A 21,604-nucleotide genomic window follows, 5' to 3' on the forward strand; every position below is an offset into this window, starting at 1 on the left:
GCCACTTGGGGACATGGAGTCCTATGTGCTGAGACTTTGTGCCTAACTTTGAAGGCATGACCCACTAATTCTACTAAAGATTCCACTGGAAATAGGCACTCAAATAGGCTTTGATTGCCGTGATTTTCATGCTTGTACAGATAAAGAAGAAAATAAGGACACCCTTGTCTAAAACTCCTCCACTGCGGGCAGTTGACCACAAAGAATCTGAGGACCGGACCCACAGAACTATGCTTGTGGGTCATGATCCCCACCAGGGACCATCTATAAAACTCACTTAGGGGTGACCAGGTCCCCAAAGTTCCCCGTCACATACTTATCTGACATCACATACTTATCATACTTATTTCCCACATTTGCTTCTTCTCTCTTTGGCATCACCCTGACTCAAGGGGACCAGACCCCTGGTTCACCCCAAACCACCATGGACGGACCCTTCCTAGGGACAGAGGTTTCTCCACGGCAGGGACGCCCTCACATCCATTCACTGTTTGTAGTTCCTCTTCAATTCCTTTAGAATCTCTGCCTAACCCTCCTCATTCACAAGAAACCCTCTTTCTCCCCCACTGTTAATGCTAATTCTAGTCAGAATCCACTTGAATAGGCTGAGTGAAACATTCCTACAGGAGCAGGGTTGTTTAGGTATTTTAAGCACCAGTAGCACAGAAATATGCTAACAGTGAAACGGGGAGTTTTGGAAGGAAATGCCCATGAGTCTGGTGACTGTGGCTCTTCCAGGTAGTGGAGCCTGATCCAGTGTTCCCAGAGTTCCTTAGGATTCACTGACTCCATGTCCATTCAGAGGTGACAAAGCCACTCTTCTCTGAGCCACATGCTGTGCAGAGTGTGGGAATTCTGTCTTCCTTCTTATAAAATATTAGTGCATTGCAGGATCCATATAGAAGGGGACTAGTCTAGCCTAGAGAAAGGACCCTGATCAACACTGCGAATCACTTCAAGGAATTTAAATGTAAGACTAAAGCCAGTTTCCCAGTGAAAACCAGCCAAAATCCAACTGTATTCAGTAATAACTATAGAAGTTAAATTCTAATTAATGTCATTTTACATCAAGTTCATATAAGTGCAGCTTAGAAATATTACTTCCTGTGCTGCTTGTACCAAAAAAAAAAAAAAAAAAAAGGAAGGAATAAGTAAGGAAAGAAGGAAAGAAAGAAGGGAGGGAATAAGGAAGGGAGGGGAAAAGGACAAAGGAAGAAAGGAAAAAAGATAGAGAATAAAAAAGTCATTCAGGAATTTTAAAATGTGACCCACACGGTTTCGGTAGGAGTCCCAAACATCCCGGCCTACAGGAAAGCTGCTTTACAAAGGAGGTTCCAGTAGAGGTGACAGACACCGCGTGTCAGCGCCCAGCAAGGGTTCACGTGACAGTAAGGAGAAGTGCAGACTGTGAAGCCGGAGCAGTAGCTACACAGTGATGAAAACAAACGTTACTCCACACCTGCGTACAAGACTTAGACTATAGCTAAAATTATTCTAAATCAGCTGCTATTCTGTTAGGTGCGACAGAGAGAGACAGAACAAGTTTTCTTTGAATAGAGTTTCAGGGAACGAAGATGAGGGGATTTTTTGCAGTGCTAATCTCTAACGTTTAAATTATCAACAATATGAAAATTTTGAGGTGGAGAAAGGGTATTTCACCTGGTCGTTGTGAAGATTGATTAAAGACCAGCTTGGATGTCATTTAGAAAGCATTTCCCACCAAATCCAGTGATACATCCTTGAATTAGTATCCTCTTTCCCAGGGGAAATAAAATGATCTTGTAAGCTTAGAAAATATTGTGGGGGGTTGGGGGTCGGTATTAATACAACAGCTAACGTGCTACACAGTGAGGGTGTTTTTTTCTTACAAGAAAGTCATGAGTTAAAGCATCCGATGAAAATCCAATGCAGGAACAATTAGGAAACAAGCTGGCTAGATTTCACCTACTGAGTGTGTGCTTATAGACCGAGAACTCTTAAAGTGCATACGGGGAAGGCAGGAGGTGCAATGTGTGGTCTCCACTGGGAAGACCCTGAAAGCCATTCTTTTGCAATCTAACAGATCCCTCAGAGCCCACCTGTCAATTTAATTTTAATAATTTTAATACAGAATAATTTCAGCATATTTGAGTATGTGAATATTTTGAATTCGAGAATATTCATTATTCAACACAGGATTTTCCCAACACTTTCTGAAACTATTTGTTTAACTTGGATAGGGTGACACACATACCCTAATGAAATTCTATGTTCCTCACTACCCATACCATATATTTTCACAGATCTAAAAGCTCATTTATCAATAAGAACATGTTTTAATGTCTATCCAGGCCTTTATCACAATGTCTAGAGGCACTGGATGGACATTTTCAATCTTCTTGTTATTTTCAATAATTATTCAACCCACTGCCATATGTTATGTATCAGTCGTTTGCAAGTAATCCTCCCCCCCCCCCCCCCAGGGACCTCTATGAATGATGTTATAACACTCTGAAATGCTTATCAATGATCAATGCTGAGACCACGGGGATTATTCAGAACCTTACTTCCAATTACCCTGACTCCTCAAGGTGCATTTGAAACACTTGGTGCTTCCACGCAGGGAGGAGTGGGAATGGGTGGGGTTGGGTGGATGGGAAGGCAGCACTGATAGAAAAGAAAAGGCACCAGAGCTGGATATCTCCCTCTCCTGGCCTGGAGGCAGCAAGTGACAGCTTGGGATTGGGGTAGCACTTCATTATGGGCTGCAGTGGGCTCCAGAAAGCCAGCTTTACACATCGTTAATGCTCTTGATAGGGGCTGATGGCCACACATTAGTTATATCAGACAGATGGAAAATAAAAAGTAGCTTTTCATTAAACGTCAGTTCCTTTAATACTTTCCAGAACACGGAAAATTAAAAAAGTTGTTTTTAGTTATAGTTCAGTACTTTCAATACTTTCCCTAAATTGGCATCATAAATGTTCAGGATTTTTCTTTGCAGGAAGAGAGGAGGTATAGTCTATCCAACTGCTACACAAGTGGTTATTTACAGACTGGTTCTTCAGGACATTAGTATGGAGCAGACAGGTGGGCTTCCGGGCCAACAGCATGGCACGGAGCTCCCTGGAATACCATGAAATACGAAAGTCAGAATAAGGCTAGTTTTGCAGCAACCTACAGAACGGGTTCACACCTTGTTGAGTCTGTGCCTCTGCTCCGTGTGTCCACCTCCACCAGTGACAACACAGTAACTGTGTCAAATCCACAGCGGGGGGGGCCACACTCAACCGTCACCTCTGCAGGTGCAGGTCAGGTGTAATCCCTAGGCTTCCCCCGGCCGCAATCGTTCCATGTCCAAACACAAGATGCTTCCGAGAATCCATGTATTATGCAGATTGGGTAGGGTGAAAGATCCATGGTGAATAATGGTTTGGCCACATTCGTTTTCTTCATTTTATTAAATACTACGAACCTACGCACTCTTGGGGGGGGGGGGGCTCTCAGATAAAGTGCCTATTTTCTTGAATTAAAACATCATGGAGATTTACACTCAAAAGCTATAAGATGTGAACATTTCTAAAGACTCCTTCCCATGTGGGTGGCATATTTATAAGATAAAGCTCAAGAAAAAAATGGACTTGTTAGAGAAACGGACTGAACACAATAGAAAACCTCACACTGTGACTCATTCAACAATAGTCAAGACTTGTAGGTCAGATTTTCGGATGTCATGTTTACATTTTTGTTGCTTTTAAGGACGTGTATTTCTGGCAGCAATAGGACAATTTGCAGCTTGAAATGAATGTGAAATGTATCCAAACATCATGTCTGGAGCCTCAGACACATGGACAGTCATGGAGCACAGGCCTTGAGGAACTGAGGATTTACAAGAAGCCAAAAATAGAAGAGCTTTTAGTACTCATCATAATTGTTGAGATCTGTAAAGTAGGCGTTAGAATATGTCTTCCCAGTGAGATGTGGGTTGAAGTATTTGTTTCTTTCCTCTAGAATCAAGTTGTTTTTGTTAAATGCCTGTTAAAAAAAAAAAAAAAGAATACTCCATAAGTAGTATTTCAGAAAGAACATAATTAGGGGACTTTTTTATGTTGAGTTTGGTCTCTCTCCCAAAGCTGTTATTTTCCAATGTGCTTCTCACTGACTGTCTTTGCCAGACTCTTTGCCTCAGAGATGACTTTCCTAAAAACTAGAATGAGGTTGGCAGTTTTTGTCTTCTGGTCTATTTTTGAACTTTAGTCAGGAAGTTTCCGAGATAGGCAGAAGGTTAGAAAACCTACATCTAAACCTCTAGAAAACCTAAAACTCTAATGATTTCATATTAACAGACACTTTGAATGTTGCCACATACAACTGGGTAGATATTTAAGTAGTTTTCAGACTACCATGAACAGGTGCATTTATCAGAGACCTGAATCAAACCTCAGTAAATGCATTTGATTTCAAATGCCTTAATTCCTTTTCTTCTGCACCTGTCAGAAGGTGACTACTGTAGCCATTTGTCACAGACGCCTTTACTCATTACTAGTCATTATATTCATTTGTGATTTTAAAGAGCTAAACCATGCCAGGTAGGAATTCTGAGAGGAACAAAATAAAGACGAAGGGGTAGGCAGAGGCCACCTGTCCAGAGCTAGTGTGAGCAAGCTGTTAGGAGAGGGTTCTAGAAGGATTCATTAAAGACTAGTAGGCAGCTGTCCATGTCCTCAAAGTCCTTTGCCCTCATGGCAACATTTCTGATTATCTTAAAAGTGGCTACTGGATCTAAGTGAGAACGCAAGGCCAGCTAAGCTACCTTCTGATGCCTGAAGTAACCGTGACCACAGATAAGCCGATGTGCTAGAATCACTCTTACAGGAGCCCCATTCTTGGCTTCTGGAGGTTTGTTTGGATGGGTTTTGCTCATAGAAGGACCTCACTTTTCTTCTAATACTCTGGGGGATCATTTCTGACAGGCTACTGGGGGCATGTTTTTAGTTCTTGGTGCTTCATTCCCCAGATCCAGCATCTGACTGGTGGAGGGTACCGACGGATCTGGATCCTGGTTTAAGCAGGGTCTATGGGTAAAAGTCAGTGGGTTGTGTCTCTGTCCGAGTGGTGGAATAGATGCCACGTGGCAGGGAGTAGAGAAATGAGGACACTGTGGCTCCTGGGACGTAAGATCTTCCAGCACCTGAAATCGTAAGGGCTGAAGATATTCCCTATTCCCACATAAGAAGGAAATTTGATTTCAAAGGAAACCATCATAACAGAAGCAGGGCATCAAGGGAAACCGCCAATAGGAATATCAAAAAATTTCACTCACGTGGGTAATAAGGGAGGTTAGGGACGATAGACAAGCCCCTGACCTTCTGTGTAGACACGATAAGAACAACAGCCATTCATTGCTGGGTGCTGGGCCTCATGTACACTATACAACTGAAACCTCACGACAATGATACGGCAGTATGTATTACTACCCCCATTTTAAAGACAAAGAAACTGAGGTTCAAAGAAGTAATTTGTGCTTTGAACCACAATGCAAAATGCCTCAAATAAAAACTACATTTATTTTGCCAGGCATTGTTGGAAGCATTTCATATAAATTACCCCATTTATTTATAGAGGAGAAAACGAAAGCTCAGTGAGCCTGAGTAGCTGGCCTGCGTTTTCCCAGCTAGGCAGTGTTGGGGCTGACTCGTGAACCAGCTCTGTCAGGCACAAAGCTGATAGCCCTTGCACCCTTCTTTGGAACATGAAGGAAACTGGCCATTCACTCTGCATCCCTGAGTCAAATACCGGATTAACCACCTCTTGGGGAAATTAACAAAATAGCTCCCCCCACACCAGCTACAGCACTTCTACATCACGCAAAGTCAAAGAGCCTTCGTTATGTTTGAACATTGTTTGAAGACAGTATTTATAACAAAGCAAAAAGGTTTCTCAGGACGCCCTCCTGGTGGTGATTCCTGAAGTGGACTGGGACATCTGACTGGCACACGCCGGTCCCCATTACTGCCGCCCAGCCGTGTACAGGCCCTCAGCCGGGCACTCTTCTCCACTGCACAGCCTCTCTCTGGATGCAGAAGGCACAGGTGAAGCGGAGCTGGACACCGGCCAGTGGGCCAATGGCCACATCCTCCAGCATTTTAATTGTTGTTGTTTTCGTGACCCTTTTTAAACTTACACTCCCAGCACAAGATGCCATCTTTCCATAAACTAAAAAAGGCGGTTCATCACAAGGGGAACCCCTCACCCTATTCCCAACTCGGTCCCCAGCGCCACTGCCACTGAGCTTTGCTAACAGCTCTGGGCTCCACCTGCCGTCATTGCACACCTGGCTGCAGCTGCAGCTGCCGATTCCTCACCTTGATGGCCTCCACCGAGTCGTACTTGTCCAGTTTGTTGATGTGGTTCGTTATGCTGGTGTTGAGAGGGGCCGGCGAGACGGGGTGGATGACAGTGGCATCGTGGGATTGCTGCTGGTACCGCTGGCAGTAGGTGTAGACGAGCAGGGTGACGAGGCAGCCGAGGATGGAACTGCTCAGCCCCACGGCGATCATGTGGAACATGTTGAACTCTGGGGGACAGGATCACAGTGAGGCTACCCTCGAGAAGAACATGCAACCTAACAGCTTAATGTGTTTCCATGAAAGGAGAAAGACAAAATGAAAGGCCTCATGCTCATTGCAAAATGAAAGAAATCATGGTTCCTTCCTTTGAAATTTCATGGCCACCGAGAAACTTCTCCACAGTGAGCACAGCATATTTTAAGGTCGTGCTCTTATGAATTATAACCAGTCTTTTGGAGATAACTTAAACCCTAATACACTAGCAGAAGCATCTTTTCTTTGCAGGCTTGTAGGATATTATTCTTATGTTCCGCGTGCAGCATGGTCTGTGGTCTGCGGGGTGTCTAAGTTTACCCGCGCTCCTCCACGGCCGCGCCTCCCTGCCTGAGCGTGCTGCGCCCACAAACAGAGGCAGAACGTGCTCGCGGCTTCCAGCCTGGGGCACCTGCCAGCCAGGCTGTTTTCCCTCTCTCCTTCATTATTTCATTTTATTTAAAAATGTTCCATTTACATAAATTCCTATGATTTCCACTATAATTTTGAATATGAATACACACAGATGTGTAACATTAGAAAGTGCACCAGGGTCCCCAGGAAAAGCACGTCCTCCTTCTTTCCTAGAGGCACCTGTTGTGACCAGTTTCTCCTGTGCTCTTCATGGGTGCTCTGCACACATGTGTGCTCTGTGTGTGTGTAAATATGAGCCTGTGTACCACTTTTTTCATTGGCATGGTATTTTGGAGATCTTATCAAGAAAATGGCTTACTCCAAAGAAATAAAGAATCTGTGTTAAAGAAATAAAGTATTTTTTGAAAGGTCATGAAATGGCCCTCTTTTCACCTATTCTTTTTCTACTTAATAAACATCCCTTCTGTTTCTTTGAGTTATTTTCCTCAGGTGAGGGATACAAAATATTTGAAAAATAAGCCAACATGGACTTCCATCTCTCAAACAGGACTGGCTTGAGTGACATCAAAGCAACATACCAAGACCTGTGTGATGTTTGAGAAACAACAGCAAAAAGATGTTCGTGTGTTGGTAAAACACTACTATTAAAGTTTCAAGCTTTTCAGAGAACAAAGGTGACATCGAGGCAGTGCCCCTGGTGCTGGGCTTGGTGAGAATCAGGTGGAGGAGGACGTGACTTATTTTTCCTATGCTGTGTTTGCACAGTGTGGCTAACTGTCTGTGGGCTACTGGCCTCCTGTCCCCGCTGCTCGGCATACACCCTGAGGACACCCAGCCTTCCCACCAGGGTGTCCCCTCTACACGCCACAAGGGTGTGCAGTGTCACCTGATGCCTTCCCCGATCTGTCAACCCTGGACCAAGTAGGATTATTGGGGATGCCTGCTTGGCATCACTGAGGATACTGGTGAGTCTGCTGGCCACAGGGCAAAGCTTTCAGGACTCAGAGGGCAAGAAGAGCCTGCAGGTCTGTCCCCATACCCAGGGCCTGGGGGGTTTGCATCTTAACTGCCTGGTCTCTTCCCCTGGGATTTTCAGAGCCACCTTCCCTGTGCTCTGTGATCCTCATGCCCATTCCCAATGCTCACCACCCAGAAGGGACTCCATCCTGCCAGTGCCAGCCCACGGGCTCTGACACATGATGTCAAAGGGTCACTAGCAGACGCTGGGACTCCGGGGCTCTGCCAAATCCTTCCTGAATCTCAGGTAACCTGCAGGTGGCTGAGAGGCTCTGTGGAAAGCTGAGCTTCAGGGTCAGGAGATGGCAGAGACTGAATATCCCTCATTGTTCCTAAACCCTGAGCTTTCCCTTCTTGACTGTGCTCCTGTGCTGCTGTGGACACTGTGTTCCAGGAACACAGGACTCTGGAGTGGAGACGGGTCTGTCTCCTGAAGTATGTGGACAGAGGGCAAGGGGCCTTCGCCTGGGTGCCCTGTCGACATAACTGACACCACACTCCTGATATTCGAAACTTCAAGTGGACATCACAGCTCCTAACACAAGCATCCGGTGCACTGAGCCCTAGGGGCTGGATAATCCAGGAGGACATCGCTAGAACATTCCACAGGCATCTCCTGCTCCCTGACTACCACCTCCATTTTTCACTTCTAGTTTATGGTATAAGAATATGAAAGAACTTCACAAATTTCTGGCCTTTCCTGATTTGTCATGAAGCCTCTAGTTCTGGGGAGCTCCCCACCGGGATGGTTAGAGAAGCATCCAGCGGGCGTTCCACCAGCAGTCACTAGAACTTGTACTGTGACACTGAAGCTGTACTTAAGACGAGCAAGGGCTAATTTCACGCCAGTTCTCATTTCTCAATACTTTAGCTGTTAGGACTCCCCAGGGTCAATGCCACGTACTGATGAAAATACTTTCTGCTGCCCTGAAAGCTCATATTTCATTATCATGGAGGATGCACGATGGTCCCCATACGCAGATACTTTGTCATTAGTCAGATGAATCATTCCAGCAGGTGCCTGGGGAAGGCTGGGGCCAGCTGACATCTTTATGACAGTTATAGGGTCTTTGTGTCGCATACAACTAAAAATAGCTCTCTATGTTGAAAAATTTCAATAGGAGCACATTTTTCTGCAAAGGGAAAAAATAGTCCCTATTAAATCTCCTTTGAATCTCCTTAGTGTGGCTCTTTCCTTTGAATATTCTTTTTGCTGTTGTTTTTGGTCAGTAAAGCTGGAATGAAAACCAACTACCCAGTTGGTTCAATTAGCTGATTTTCTGTGCAAAGTTTGATTGATTTCCAACTCTGATACAAGATGTCTATTTTGTCTCCGTAAACATCCCCAAACATCCTCACTAGGTAATTGTTTGTTTTCATCTATTAGCTCTACAGTGAGATCCATCAGATCTGCCTCTGCCGCACTGTCAATGTCAGCAGTCTAAGGTCTAAACAAATCAGCTCTGAATACTGTAATGAACGTTTTTGTGATTTAACCCATAGCGTCTCAAGGCTTCGTTCTGGCTTGTGCAGCCAGCTAGCACAGATGGCTCGCACACAGCAGCAGCATCTTAGGATGGGGATGAGTTTTGTACCGTGTTCTCCTGTTGCTCAAGGCCCATGAAGGATTCTATATTCTAACCTAGAGAGGCCCAGCCAGGGGAAAGTGGATTGCAAACCTCTGGTAGCAGGCAGGATGGCCAGCCAATTCTGCTGAGGCATCAGCTGTCTGACCCTGGGTTCTTTGTTGGCCTTGCAGAAGCATCGCTTATACACTCTGCTCCACTCCTGACCTACACTGCCCCCAGAGCAGCAGACAGCCCTGGATCCAGGGTGTCATCCAAGAGTGTCACCTAATCAAGGCTTCTGTGGCTAGAAGTCCTTGGACACAATCCTCCTGGATATTTACTACTGGGACCCCTTTCCTGGGGTGCTTCGGGGTTAAAACTCACATTGGATCCTACAGCCTGGATCTCATCCCCGTCCCCATTTCTTACTACCTATGGGTGCTTGGGCCAGTGACCTCACCTCTCTGAGCCTCACAGTCCCCATTTATAAACTACAGACAAAAATACATGGCTACTACCCCTTTTGTACAATTGCCAAACGTACAATCTCTAAAAACTGATTTTTCATCCCTCATCTGGCAGCAAAGCATGAGCTGACCTGACTCACTCTGCTACGGAACCTGACCAGAACTGCCAGGACCAATGCCAATGTCAGCATCTTCACTTTGCCACATTTCCTGGCAGCATCATTACAGAGACTGCCTATAGCATACAGCCCAGGTTACGTGGGGATATCATATAATGTACAGTGTGGGCCCATTACCCATCTATAATCTGAAAAATGCTGAGTTCCAAAACCCTACTTCATCTCAAAGCATTTTACACAAAGAACTTTGGACCTACATGAATACTTTGTGAGAGCTAAATGGGATACTTCTTGTTTAAAGCATTTAATACAGTGCCTGGCACATAGTGACTGATCTAAAAACATTCAGAGAAATTATTGCTATGATTATTTTTATGTGGACTTGTACATATTCACCTGCAGCTAGTTCCAAAGTTAGTAACTGCCAGTTGGAGAATGTCCTGAACTGACTTAGGTCAGATGTCAGACATTGCCTTTCGCAGGTATTGGGGTTTCTTATGATATGACTGCTGGTTTCAGAGGGGCTGAGGCTGTTCCAGTCCCCACTGTAAGCTCACTGTAAGTGCTCAGCAAAGATAACTGAATGAATGAATGAATGGATTAAGAGGTGGCTGACTAAGCACACAGAATGTAACAGACAGTGAACTCTTAATCATTGCAGTTAAGAATGGTAAGTATATTACTGAAACAAGCATGCAAAGCTCCAGATTCTATGTAAACATAAGCAGAGACCAAAGCCCGTTGGGCTAAGTTCTCTGGGACTACCCTTATGGAATGGGTTATGGTAGGAATGACTATATGTCATCAGTCACACATAGGAAGATGAAGGTCTGGGTGTAGATACTGGCTCAGATGATCAAAGGCAGACGTGGGCTGTGAGTGGTCATTGGCCAGGTGGCCCCTCCATCCAGGCATGTTCACAATGCAGACAAGTACTTTATAGGTCAATAGAAGGCATAGACTGCAAAGTCCAAGTTTATCATGGACTTGAACCAAAGAATGCAGTTTTTGACGTTCAGGGTTGCAGGAAGTTTGAAAAATTTCTATAATGATATAAGCATAATCTTATGCCTCATTACTATTAGTCATTTCAGTGGGCTTGAGATTCAAGGCTGGCTGCCACGGGTTTGTACTGTAAATATAAACAAATTGCTTGAATTCTATTTTACTCACGAGAAATCTAACTATAGCTAATATCAAGATCACTGCTTCATAAAGAATCACCTGAAGGGCTTATTAAACCACAGATTGCTGGGCCCCACACAGGTTCTGATTCTGCAGATTGAGGTAGGCCCTGAGAATCTGCATGTCCATCAAGTGCCCAGGTGATGCTGATTATGCTGATCTAGGTACCCCACTCTGTTCCACATGTCAAATATTGATCAAGGTACAACATATTTGGGATCCAGAAGTTTCTCCAGTGTCATTCTTGGCCACATTGGAAGTATTATAGAAAACAAATGGAAAGAGAAATTATTAGAATATCAGAACACAAATTAGAATTTATTTAAAAGGAAAAACTTACCTCCACACCTTTTATCTTCTATGCTACTGGATCTTGCCACAGATACTTCTGGAAAAACAAAAATCTAATCATAACGCATAAAGGGTATTGGCAAGGAAGTTCACATTAATGTTTCATTTACAAAATGTCTAATGATTTTGAGTTTTACGTGAGTCAAAGTTTCAAAGCCTGATTAATTATCAAAAAAAAGAAAATAATTATTTCTTTGTTTTAACCAACCTGAGATGGATTTGGTCAAAGTCACCTTGAGTGGGTAGGGGTGAAATTCATTATCACAGATAGAAAATGCTACAGTCCCTTGGGCTGAAACTATAGCATTTGCTGATTTTCTGTTACTACATATTCTGCCAGCTGTGGAACCCCCACAATGTTTGCCTGTGGTGTTCCTGCCTCAGATACTTTGTTTCATCAAAGCCAGTGTTGTCACATTCCCTGCAGAGGGGAGGCCAATTCACCAGAGCTCAAAGGAAATCCCAAAACAAATAAAGTCTCTATTCAGATGCCAGTTCATGCTCTTTACCATGCCACACATTAAATACACAAGCAAGATGACAATGACAGGACGGATCTCCTGTGTTTCAACCCCCAAAGATAAAATACCATTTGGAGTCTAGAAATGTCATTCTCTCGTGCACTGATTTTTCACTAGATTACAAGAATAAAAAATATGCCTAAGGTTAAAAAGGAAAACAATGCATACTCTCATAGTTCTGTACCATACATGAAGTGGTGCGTTATGACTCTACAGCTAATAATTCCCTCTAAAATATTGTGTTTTCCACAAATAGAGGAAAACAAAGATAATTTGGCTTGTAGAATTGAACTTTATTATTTCTTTGTAACAGGCTGGTGTTGCTTTTGTCCACATGCTAGTCCTAAGACGCACAGTGGGCGTACGCTAACTGGGTTATGCCCTTGCAGGGCACCGTGCCTGCGGTGAGCATGCGACGGGACTAGCGATTGCTAATCACCACACACTGATCTCACATCGAAACGCCTGTGGCAAGGCGCCAACCAACCTCTTCTCCCGTATGAGAATAATGATGGGTTCCATTTTCCCAAATATATTAGAGATTGCATAAAGAAAATGATGATTTTTCTCTGTGCAAACACGCACACACAGCTTACCAAAGCATTTAGCCTAATGTTAAAATAACCAAATAACCTATTTTCATTTTTCTGAGCAAAATCTTCTCACTGTATTATAGTTAATACATTAGAGAAGTCACTGCATTTAAAAAAATCTTAAATTCATGGACAGAATTTAAGTCTAAATCCGCAGTTATTTATAAATGTACACTTTAATCACCTTGAAACCACAAGACTTGGTAGAATCGTCTCTCTTTCACCAGACACGGCCTCAGGAATAGATAAAACTCTGACCGATGAATCATTTTCTCTCTAAAAGTTGGAAATGATTTTGTTGCTAGTGATAAACACCTCTGCGCTTACCAGGGATGAAATTAGAATCAAAAACACATGGGCGGCTCTCCGTGGTGTTTCCGGAACACTGGGTGCCCACAGGGAACAGAAGGATGCACTGGCGGCCCCGGACTTGGACACCAGACGCGTCACACTCGGACCAGGCTGACCACTCCGACCAGCTCTCTGCAGTAACCAGAAGAGGGCAAATAGGGCAAAATTACCTGCTGAGAGCAATCAACCTGGAAGCACTGATGTTATGTACATTATTTGAAGTTTTCATGTTATGTTTTTCAAAGGTTCTGTGCATAAATAAGATACAGTTGTATCCTTTGATCTGTAAATAAAATACACAGGAGAATGAATAAAAGTACTAGTGTATCTTTTATCAGATATAATGTATTTAAAATACATTTTGTAAAACTCATATTATTTTAGTGTTATAAATTGTATACTCAGTAAATGAATCCATGAGACACAGCTGTGTATTGACCATGGGTAGTGACGGGACAGAAACCTAGGCAGGCACTGTTTCCTATAAGGCATAAGTCCCTGAGAGCAGCATCCCTCTAACTCTTTTCTGAAAAATGCCTGAAAATTTCCTGCAGACCTTCGTGCTCAGGTAAGAGAAATAAGCGTGTGCTCATGAGAAAGCCCCAGTTTCTGAACGGGAGTTTGAAGCTACCACATGTATTTTCTCTTCTGTTATAAAGACAGTTCTGCAGTCAATATACCACAGTCAGGCCACCCTTGAGGTGGGGTTCATTTTATCCCACGGTTGCTGTCACTGGACAGCATCAGGTCAATGCACAAGCCTTGGGTCAAGGCCAAGAAATGAGCATTGACAGCACACATCACCCTGAAGTGGAAGATTTCACTGGGATTTGTTAAATTCCCCCAGGTGTACAGATGTGTGAACAGGGAGGAGTAACACTTAGACTTAAGATTTTAAAAAAAATTCTCAATATTATTCATACAATTTTAATCAATATAAAAAAGATATTTTTAATGCAGTTTGCTTTTTTCCTTTTAAATGTAAGCATCAACTTTGCAGTGGCAGGGGATACCTGGAAATCAAACTTGTGCCTTGATTCACGTGAAGGGCACAATTTTTCCTTACAAATGTGTAAAATGCCAGGTTTTGGAATGATTGTGAGAATCAGGTTTTGAGGCCCTTTTCAATATAAATGGAAGTTTCTAGAAAGATCTGCAGTAGCAAGTTAAAAGAAGTATAAGTGTTTCAATGTCAAAGTCAGACCCAGAAAAGAGTGGCTCATTTTCATTCCAAGTGGTCCCTACATGTCAGAAAACCGAGCTCCTTCCTGGATGGGTGTAGCACATCCCAGTGACACTCATTCCAGGATTTGTGTTTTTTTCTCTAATTGTCCTACCTCTGGATTACAGCCCATTGGCCTTGGACTAAATGTCCTCCAAGAGTGCCTGGTGTCCCCCTGTACTTTAGAGGTCATTCTGAAATTCACGTCTGGAGATGCTCAGAAGACATTTGACTGGGCCCAGGCAGGCCATGAAAAAGCAAGGGCTGTATGTGGGGGCTCTGCCAATGCTCGTTTCTTTCCATTCTGTCCCTCCAAATTTCTCGCTTCCTCAGCACAGCCAGGTGCTGCTTGTGAGTCATTAGTGTGAATTAGCAAGGTCAAGGCCAAATTGGGAAATTTCCTAATTAGGTAGTATAGGTATTATAATACAATGTCTACACTCTCCCACTGATGTGATAAAGTCTTTGAACACTAGTTCTGCATCTAGGCAATACTGAGAACTCTCTTATTGTAGAACCATGTGTTATGAAGTCACTTCGAGGGTAATAACGGTGTGGAACCTACTGTCCCCCCTTTCAGTACTGACTGTGATGTGGTATCATCGACTTCACCACACATAAATGAAGGGAGGTCGTGCAATAAGCAAGGCGCTGCTTACCGGGGCAGGGCTGCGTGTTACAGAGCGCCTCTTCTGTGTGCAGCCCCAGGCAGATGTCCCCTCCGTAGGCCGGAGCGGGATTCGTGCATGAACGGGTCCTCATGTAGTGTCCGCCGCCACACGTTGCTGAGCATTTTGACCAGGAAGACCAGCAAGACCATGCACCATCCACTGGGAAGGGACACAAAGTCACACTTCTGAGCAATCTGAGGCAGCTACAGACAGAATGGGCACTGCAGGAGCGCACCGTGCACACTGCGACAAGGGCACATTCGGGGGCTGCCTCTTGGTGATGGATCCAGGTTTTCAGATTCCTCCTTATAATTTTTCAGTTCCTCTCATTCGTTCTTTCAAAAAAATATTCCTAAAGATACAGTCATGTACCATGTGACAATGCTTTGGTCAACAATAGACAGCATGTACAACAGTGGTTGCAGCAACAGGCTACACCAGACAGCTTAGGTGTGTAGTAGGCTACACCAGCTAGGTTTGTATAGTACACTCTATGATGTTCACACAATGACACAATTGCCTAATGATGTATTTCTCAGAATGTATCCCCGTCATTAAGCAACACATGACTGTATGGTATCTAAGCATGCGGTTGACAGAGTATAATGTATGCAACATAAACCTCCAGTTCCTGGAAATAACCATGAAACACACTGTACAGTTAGTAATGTGAAGCCCCAGACAGCTTTTACCTTTCCTCTCTGCACAGTCTAGCTGGCCAGACAAGACTTAAAGCTAAGGGTAAGTAGTTGAAGTCACAGCCTTCCTTACTAATTGGATTACAGTTTGCTCCTTCTCAGTGGGATCGAGGAAAGCTAACAGGTCCCATGAGGAAAGTAACCGTGAAAGATGCGCAGTAAATTCAGGCACTAAACAGCCCAACTAAGTATAACCACACAGACTCAATGGCATGTTTAAATGCTAAAGAGAGGAATCCGAAAATGTGCAGCTGGACTTTGGACTGGAGATTACGGGCAGAACTGGTCCCTGACTGTTTCCATGACTGCTCATAACCCAGATCATTTCTCTGCCTGCTCTGTTATCCTGTTTTCTCCAGGCTGGGCTCCTGACCCCTGCAGACTGGCCTCCTGAGTGCTGGAGTCAGCTGGCCCACTTGGATCTGGGGGACCTCAATGCTCAGTCCTGTGTTAGCTGACATTTCTAAAACTGAGACCTCATGTTGGCTTGGGTTTGTGACAACGTCAGACGTGATCTGCTGTTCAGCTGATTCCTGACTGTGCTTCTGTCTTACTAGCAGTCTGCCCTATTGCTACCGAGTCTCAGAGCACAGCTACGGACTCTGTCAAAGAAGGTGTCAGGTCCTGATCAGGGGAGAACACCAATCTTAACTGTGGCTAATGAAAAAGCTGATGAGAGACTCACTATTACTATATGCAGACAGTATTATATTTTATTTACTCTGTTTCCTAAATAAAGAAACAGAAGGAAACTTGAGACAGGGAATGCCAAAATTATTCAGGACACAAAGTTGTTTTGGCTAGAATAACTTAGATTGTATTTTAATACATGTACCATGATGTAATACATCTTGATAGAGTAATATTTCTCTTTAGATATAGGCACATATAAAAAGAAAGCATTTTTGATAAGCCTGAGCAAAAACATCTTTATGATAACATTTTAATTTTCAAAAAGTAAAAACATAACAAAAGCATTTGAAGACAATTCAAAAATAAGTTTGCAACCAAACTGGAAATTTTATGATTCAACAGTTTATACAAACTTGCAGAATTGAACAATATTTTCCCTAACAGCTAATAAGGTATATCAGAAAGTTAGGAAGACTCAATCAAATATCTGACACTGGTTATAATATCAACAACAAGAAGGCAGGCAGGTGTTCACCTAGAACTTTAAAATTTTCAAAAACCCTTTCCTATGTCTATTCTCACTGAGGGGAACACTTGCTGGCAGATTTTTTTTCCCCCCTCTTTGTAATGTGAGTTGAAGCTTGGTCTCTAGTGGGTTTCTTTGCACATCCCACACTAAGGCAAAGGCAAGTCATAGGGCCTTACAACAGCAGGTGTTGTAGAGCTTGGCTGTCTGAATGCACACGAGGCAGCCCAGGGCTCAGAGGGCTCTAACACATCCTCTAGACGGTCGCAGGGCCCGACTTAGAAACAACCATGTGTTCAGAAGATCCCTGGCTTTTGTATCACATGATGAACTTTCAGATGAATGGCCAACAGGTACATGAAAATATGCTTGAGCATCGCTATTCATCAGGGAAATGCAGATCAAAACCACAATGATATATCACCTCATACCTGCTAGGATGGATATTACTTTAAAAAAAAACAAAACACTAAACAATAGAAGATAAGTATTGGAAGGATGTGGAGAAACTGGAACCTCTGCACACTGTTGGTGGGAGTGTAAAATGTTGCAGCTGCTGTGGAAAATAGCATGGCAGTTTCTCAAAAAATTAAAAATAGAATTACCATATGACCCGGCAATCCCATTTTTGGGTATACATGCAAAAGAACTGAAATCAGGATCACCAAGAGGCACCTGCACCCCCATGATCACTGCAGCACTATTCACAAGAGCCAAGGTGTAGAAACAACCTGAATGTCCATCAGTAGATGAATGGATAAAGAAAATGAGGTTTATACAAACAATAAAATATTATTCGGACTTAAAAAAGGAAATCCTGCCATATGCAGCAACATGGATGGATCTGGAGGAGGGAATTATGTTAAGTGAAATAAGTCAGACCCAGAAAGACAAAAACTGCATAATTCCACTTACATGAAGTACCTAAAAGAGTCAAATTCACAGAAACAGAGTAAAATGGGTGGTTGCCAGGGGCTGGGGCAAGAGGGAAATTAGGTTAAATGGTATAAACTTCCATTTATTCAAGATGAATAAGATCTAGAGATGTGCTGCACAGCATTCTGCCTGTAGTTGATAGTACTGTATTGTACACTTAAAATTTTGTTAAGATGGTAGATCTCATCTTAAATGTTCTTACCACAGTAAAACCAGAACCAAAAACAAAGACTAAATGTCCTCATTCGTACTGTATCATCATGCAACATTTGAGGATCTCACCCAAGGAAGCTGGTGTGTACCATCTACCCTGTGATATTTCAGTGTTTATTCCCACCCACATTCCAATTAACACTTAGGCCAATTCGTATCTGATCTAGTCTAATAAACACCCCTCCACACACACACATACACCAACTGCCCTTCTGGTATCATGATAAATTCTCCCAGCACAGGATCATTATTAGCTTAACAGAGAGAATATAGCTCTTGTCTGAAATGTGAACAGTTTGAGGGAGCATTTGCAACAGAATCTAGCTGCTGAAATATTCCCACTGGGGAATTCAAACCACAGATCACAATGTACCTCTACCAATTTCAATTTCTATTTCACCGCCCTTAGGGATATATTGGAAGAACTGGGGAATCAGATGCTTCCAGTACTAAGGAAATCAAAGGAGAATTTCAACTACTTCTTCCCTCTATCAGGCCCTCACACTGGTCTGTACCTGCCCAGTGCCCCAGACCAATTCTAAGCTTGTCCTTTATCACTGTCCTCCTATGACAGGTTCCAACCTATATCTTACAGCAGTGACTCTGGGGATGGGCATGGTGGTCTGCTCTGGATGAAAAAGGACATGGAATACTGTGGTAACAGTTCATGTTAGGAAGGCTAAAGTACCTGTAAAGTAGAAATTACAGAACACAAAGCTTAAGGAATGGTCTTCACTGTGAGGGAGCATGCAGAAACCAGTGGGGAAGCGGGGACCTGGGATACCAAGGACACAAGACATATACGAGCCACCCAGCAAGGCACAGCATACCAGGGGACTGAGCATTTAAAATCTTTCCTTTCTGCTATGTAAACAATGCTGGACAATAAAATAACATTAGTGATCATAATAACAAGTAATAATCTCTCTCAGTATTCTACCTTATCCTCACCACCACCCTGGGGAATGCTCTAGAAATGAGTGACCTGAGGCACAGAGAGGTGAGGTTGCCGAGCGAGTGAGTGTGGAGCTGGGACTAGGACGCTGGCAGGTAGAGAGCAGAACTAGGTGCACCCCCAGTTCAGGGCTTCACATGACTCCTACTACATGGCTACAAATCACGTGAGAATCTCCTCACGACTTGAATCACCATCTTTAGCATGAGAAAGACTGGCTGAATATCAGACAGACATACTCAAGCTTAGATTCAGGAATCAAAGCAATTAATTGTGGGAAACTATTTTTGATCAAATGAAAACTTACAGATTAAGTAACTCGATAGGAAAGAATAAAAATTCTTGTTGTAGGAATTCTAGGCTTCATATATTATAATAAAGTAAAAACAATGACAGCAACAAAAAGTACAATTACTAGTGATCTAAATAGCAAAGTAAAAGTGAAATAACTCACATTTGCATGCACCACATGCATGGTCAGAGATATAAAGTCCCACACACACAGTCACTTAGGATGTGACCCACGTGGCACTGATTCCCCAGTGTGCTGAGGCATGGGACACACTGATTTCCACTGAACGACGTCTATGCTCCCTGTCCCTGGAAGGATCTCTGAGCAGAATTTTCCCGCACCAACCTCCCCACCCTGCCCCAAAATGTGGACTCAAGGATTCCACGGACAGAAAGGCACAGATTGCTCTTAGCACACCACAGGGGGCAAAGAGATGTTACCTACAGAACACACACCTGCCAGCATTCTTCCCTTTGATTCCAAGAGTCTGTCCCTCCATTAAATTCTCATGTTCCTTCTCCCTCAGACTTATTGTTTGCAGAATAAAGACAAAATGCAACCATCTTAGTTATATCTGATTGGAAAAAGTTTATGGTTACTGCTTTTGGTTTGATGGGTCAAAGTAAAACTCTGAGGTTGCTTTAATCTTTTCTGAATAATACTTCACAACAAAGAACCATCTGTTGTCTCTACCTTTGTATGTCAAGACCTGGAGTCTTTAGTGCTGAATCAAACATGTAATGAGGAAAAGGAATAAAGAACCAGCTATTTTTCAATGTCGGGGGTAAATCATGTAGGTAAAGGTACTAGTTAGATAAACCCCAGAAAGTGAAAAATGACCACTTTAGCATGTGCTCAACTTTATTATAGTTTAATATACACATTAGAATCAGAGATCAAATTTTTCATTGATTAATTTAAACAGTATTTTAGTCCTCTAGTTGGTTTAGATTTATTTTCATATGAATGATAGTGAGAAAATGTGTCTTTAAATAAAATACAAAGCCCATTTGTAATTGTCCACTATGAACCCAAAAGAGCTAAAGAAGAGTAAATTCATGAAGAAAGGGTCCTACATGAGTGAAAACAGTCCCCTAATGGCCTCCTGAGGGCTGTGCCGTTCAGCACGCACAACCCTGGAGTGCTTTCAACCCGCCTTACTGAGTTACGCTCTGTCCCGTGTTTAGGAATTTTCCAGGAGGTGGGAGAGAGCGTTGACATTTGCACCACTCAGCCCTGAACTCACCCACTCCCTAGTGGAAAGTGACATGGGCCACTCTGAAAAATTCCACAACACCCTATGAAATCTTGGATTTTAAAAAGAAAATGAGGACAGCTATTTCGAGATATTAAGGTTATGTATACATGGTACTGGCTTAACCACCAAATCAACTAAAATAAAAACAACCAACAGATCACATTAATGGAGTGTCTCTGAGATGGACGGTGACCCTTTGCACTCAGGGACCAGCTCAGCATCCAGGCATCTGGAGGGATCTGCACATTCCACCGAGGGCAAGGAGGTATCAAGGCTGGAGCCTGGGGACGCGAGGGGGGATAGAGGGACACTGACATTCCCATGGTGCCTCCCCTGCTCCAGTTTTCAGCAAGGACCAAATCTAGTGATGTCATCCATGGGCTCCCTCCCAGACCCGGTAGGAGGAATCCTTCCACCAGGGCTGTGGGAAAGAGCAGCTCTGTGACCTTTCCCAGCCTCTCAGCATCGGCTTGGCTGGGAAAGCTCGGTGATTAGAGGAGGGGTCTCCTGAGGCTGGAGAAATTCAGGCAGCGATAACCTAGGAGGAGCAGCGCTGCTGTAAGAGCAGGGACATGACTGGGAGTCTCAGCTGCAAAGCTGGGGACTGTGTATTTTCCATTTTTTTAAACATTTTTATCTACCCATTCATCTAGTCATCTATCTAATCACTCATCCATCCTTCCATCCATCCACCATCCAACAAATGCTCACTGAGTACCTGCTACAAGCCACTTTCTTGCTCAAAGAACCCAGAAAGTTGTTTGTACCTATTGGAAATGATGTTAAGATCCTCTGCATCAAAAAATGTTGTACCCAGTGTTTGGAATGACACCATTACCCCCATTCCCCATCCCTGCTTGTCAATTTGGCCAACTCCTGTCCATCCCTCAAGACTCGGCTCAGGGCAGGCTGCTCAGTGTAGCTGCCATGATTCCCCAGGGCTGGCTCAGTGGGCCCCTGGCTGATGTAGCCACTGCCTGTTGTCACCAACCCAGTAGTGGGTGACCATACTGGGTTGACATTATTCCCAGGGGGCCACTCCCTGAACTCTATGTTCCTTTCTGACCTGCAC

At 43.5% G+C, this 21,604-nt stretch overlaps 1 protein-coding gene across 2 annotated transcripts in view; it reads right to left on the bottom strand.

The window, feature by feature from the left end:
- Positions 1–2,948: 2,948 nt before the first annotated feature.
- The window catches only part of SEMA5A (semaphorin 5A), a 484,391-nt gene continuing 465,735 nt past the window's right edge, over positions 2,949–21,604 (bottom strand). The window contains exons 19-23 of one of the 2 annotated variants that reach the window (XM_063085994.1): positions 15,010–15,180; positions 13,105–13,260; positions 11,653–11,700; positions 6,345–6,556; positions 2,949–4,014 (exon numbers count right to left, since the gene is read on the bottom strand). In XM_063085994.1, coding sequence (XP_062942064.1) covers positions 3,895–4,014; positions 6,345–6,556; positions 11,653–11,700; positions 13,105–13,260; positions 15,010–15,180 — 707 coding nt within the window. In that variant the 3' untranslated portion in view covers positions 2,949–3,894. Of the gene's footprint in view, positions 4,015–6,313; positions 6,557–11,652; positions 11,701–13,104; positions 13,261–15,009; positions 15,181–21,604 lie in introns of both variants that reach the window. The other variant, XM_063085995.1, reaches the window with a different exon arrangement.

This window comes from Cynocephalus volans, chromosome 2, assembly GCF_027409185.1.
Source record: "Cynocephalus volans isolate mCynVol1 chromosome 2, mCynVol1.pri, whole genome shotgun sequence".
NCBI lineage: Eukaryota > Metazoa > Chordata > Mammalia > Dermoptera > Cynocephalidae > Cynocephalus > Cynocephalus volans.